This window comes from Dendronephthya gigantea, unplaced genomic scaffold (genome assembly GCF_004324835.1).
Source record: "Dendronephthya gigantea isolate DGI-Jeju-01 unplaced genomic scaffold, DenGig_1.0 000232F, whole genome shotgun sequence".
Lineage (NCBI taxonomy): Eukaryota > Metazoa > Cnidaria > Anthozoa > Malacalcyonacea > Nephtheidae > Dendronephthya > Dendronephthya gigantea.
This window is the reverse complement of record NW_021163242.1, coordinates 97,501-101,046: the sequence shown is the minus strand read 5'-3', so window position 1 is coordinate 101,046 and position 3,546 is coordinate 97,501. Positions and strand designations below refer to the sequence as shown.

At 37.7% G+C, this 3,546-nt stretch overlaps 1 protein-coding gene across 1 annotated transcript in view; it reads right to left on the bottom strand.

The window, feature by feature from the left end:
- Positions 1-1,492: 1,492 nt before the first annotated feature.
- The window catches only part of LOC114540381 (leukocyte tyrosine kinase receptor-like), a 7,329-nt gene continuing 5,275 nt past the window's right edge, over positions 1,493-3,546 (bottom strand). Inside the window, exons 5-6 of the mRNA XM_028560575.1 lie at positions 2,507-3,043; positions 1,493-1,894 (exon numbers count right to left, since the gene is read on the bottom strand). Coding sequence (XP_028416376.1) covers positions 1,551-1,894; positions 2,507-3,043 — 881 coding nt within the window. The 3' untranslated portion in view covers positions 1,493-1,550. The remainder of the gene's footprint in view (positions 1,895-2,506; positions 3,044-3,546) is intronic.

The following is a 3,546-nucleotide window of genomic DNA, read 5'->3' as shown; positions in this document are numbered from 1 at the left end:
CTGACGTTCCCCCCATCCCTAAACAATCAAAGATCACGGACTTTAATAAAGATCTAAGGCCAATTTCTCTGACGTCAACCTTATCAAAAGTGGCAGAAAAATTCATCATTGACAGAGGACTGAGGCCGACTTTGCTTAGATCCTTGGATCCATCACAATTTGGTTTTGTACCAGGCTCGTGTACAACGTTTGCTCTTATCTCAATGTTACACAAATGGCTAACTGAAACCGATGGCACAGGCTCAGCGATAAGAGTAGCCTTACTCGATTACAGGAAAGCCTTCGACTTGGTTGATCATAATTTGCTAATTGCAAAATTACTCAGTTATGGTTTAAAACCCACAATCGTAAATTGGATTACGGACTTTCTACGAAATAGATTACAGCGAGTAAAGATATCAACCGAAGGTGTATCCGACTTCCTACAAGTTCCAGCGGGCGTTCCACAAGGAACCAGGATTGGTCCATGGCGTTCTTAGCCATGATTAACGATCTACGTATCAATGGTTCCCCACAAATAGTATATGGAAATTTTGCAGACGACACGACCATTTCTGAAGTCATCTTAAGGAACATGGAAAGTAGATTACAAGATACAATAGACCAAGTTGCTAAATGGTCCAATGAAAATAAATTTCAGTTAAATCCGATAAAGTGGTAAGAGCTCCGAATTGACTTTACTAGAAGACCCTCTACTGATGATGGTTTGATTCTAAATGGCGAACGCTTTGAACTTGTTAAATCAGCTAAACTACTGGGTATGACCATCACGGAAGACCTAAAATGGAACAGTCATATCGAAAATATTGTATTAAAAGCATCAAAACGACTATACTTATTAAGGCAGTTAAAACGTGCAGGTGTAGATCATCATTCCTTGATTCAATTCTACTGTGCATGCATTAGATCCATCTTAGAATACGGCTGCCAAGTTTTCCACTCAGGCCTTCCTGATTATTTGTCGGTGGATATGGAACGTGTCCAAAATCGAGCCTTGCGGATAATCTACCCGGAATCAAGTCCAAAAGTCGCATTGAAGGAAGCAAAATTATTAACACTGAAGGACAGAAGAGAAAAGTTATAACAAAAGCTATTCTCGTCCATCGAAACAAAAGATGATCATAAATTACGCCATTTACTACCTAAAGAAAACTTACCAACACATAATTTTAGAGAAATGAGAAGATTTAATCTTCCTATTATTAATACGAATAGGTTATTAAACTCTTTTATCCCAAATTATGCGAAAAAATCAAACTTTAAGCATATTAGTATAGTCTTAGTATTAATACTTTATCGTAGCGGAACATTTTACAGTAATCTTAAATTTAATAGAATTTTATAGCAACATGTTGTAAATATAGTAAACATATTCCATATTTTATCTAAAATTCTTTGCCTGTAAATTCAATTGCAATTCAGTCGTAAGACTGCAAAATTGATCAATTAAACATTATTATTATTATTATATTATAACATTATTATTGTTTCTCAGCAACCAAAGCGCGATAAAGATCACTAAACATAGCAAATTAAAAACCGATAATGTTTTAGACAACACGTTTTATTTCGACATAACCATCTCCGTTTTCATTCACGTCTTCTACGTTTGCTTGCTTCTTTCCTGAGTTGTAAGAACCACCTCCTCCACCACAAGATTGATTATCATTATTTCCTGATGCTCCACCAGAATATCCCCCACCTCCTCCTGCACCTCCTCCGCCTCCATACGCCCCTCCACCTCCTCCAAATCCACCGACAGCATTATGATAGCGAGCACGTCCTCCTGCACCCCCCTGAATAAATCCTCTCCCTCCTTCCCCGCCTCGGCCATAGGAACCGCCAAAATGAGAACTGCTGCGTCCATTGCTGTAAAATCCACCACCACCACCACCTTTAACAACAAATATTATATTCTTAAATATTTTAAGTTACAAAAATATTTAATCTCAAATTGTTAGTTACAATTGCTTAGTCGCCGTTGGTATAGGGCGTAAGAAATTCCCATGTGCTAGCCCTGGGTACAGCTACGCAAAAATTCAATTAAAAAATAAAATTTGCCATTCGAAATGATTCTGTTCGTCTAAACCTCACAAGATGTATCAAAACTATATAGACGTCTTCTAGGCGAACGCGCGCAGTCATCGTTAGTAAGGAAAATACTGTTTTTATTGGAAAGGAGAGTGTTTTTAGAAGACGATTTAAAAGGTAAATTTTGGTAAACCGAGAAAAGCATTCACTTAATCATCATTTGCTCAAATTAGTTACCATGCTGATAGAATATCCGTGTCGCGATAGGGCAATCTCTAAAGAAGCTGTCAGAATCAAGAATTAAACGTGCCTGCAGAACAGCTTGCGCTTAAAAATACAACTGTTTTCGGTGATCGCTTCAAATATTGCCTTTTGTGTATTTGTTTAGTAATGACCTGTCACTAGAATTAACGTGGTTTAAGAAATTGCGCAAATATTGAAAACCTATTCGAGTTTTCGGTCTAGTTGGGATTACCTGAGTAATCATTGTCTGCTTCTAATGCGCCACTCCCATTCTTCCCCCCAGACCAAATGGCACACGAGCGTTCACATTGATTTCTTCTTCCAGATGTTCTTGTATTTGCATCACAGTTTTCCATTCTGTTCCTGAGATTTTCAACGCCACCCCCGCCCCCAGCAACAATAAGCGGCGTGTTTGACGATGTTGCTACGAATGACCCGCCACCTCCCCCTGACGTCGAACTTGCAGTATTCATTGGAGCTGTCTGTCCAACCAATATTTTAATGACATCTCCTTTCTCAAAGTTAAATTCACCCCTCATATAAGCCCCACGACCTCGAGCAGTTGAGCCGTATTTATCATATCCTCCAGCTGCACCAACTGCAGTGATTTCATATGTTCCAGTGTAGGGAACTGTCCAGAACTGTGTCCCATTCTTGAGAGTCACCATGTTGTCATTATCTTTCCCCACATAGTAGGAGCCCAGAGATGAAGGACCAAGACGACCAGTTGCTCCAAGACTTGTAAAGTTAGCGTGGAACATTCTTATTGCTAGAAATTAATAGATAATTAAGGTATATGGATGTACTTTACATTTTGCAATCGAACTCACATAATTCAAACAAAACACATAATGTATAAAATATGCACCATAATTCATGGGGAAAACATATCAATCACAACTTTTGTTTTACAACTGTCTACAAAAAATCCGAAATATCGGTGCTTGTCATTGACCGAAATCTTCAAAAATTCTTGCACCTTTCTGGTATTTTTCGAAGGGTTTTTCCCTTGTTTCTAGCCCTGTTGCTGATTTAACAATCAAGAAATTTTAGAAATCTTTTGATTGCAAAAATGTCCTGTTTTATTCGGTCAGTAGTAGCTCTTGTTGCCTGACTCTTGGTTATTTGAACAAAAATATTACTTTTTTACGTACCATACCCACATATTTTTTATCTTAATAGCGTGGATGACTTAATATAATTATAGTAGAATGCTTGTAACCGTTTTTTAACAAATACAAAATTTAAATATTGCAACAATATTTCCACAAT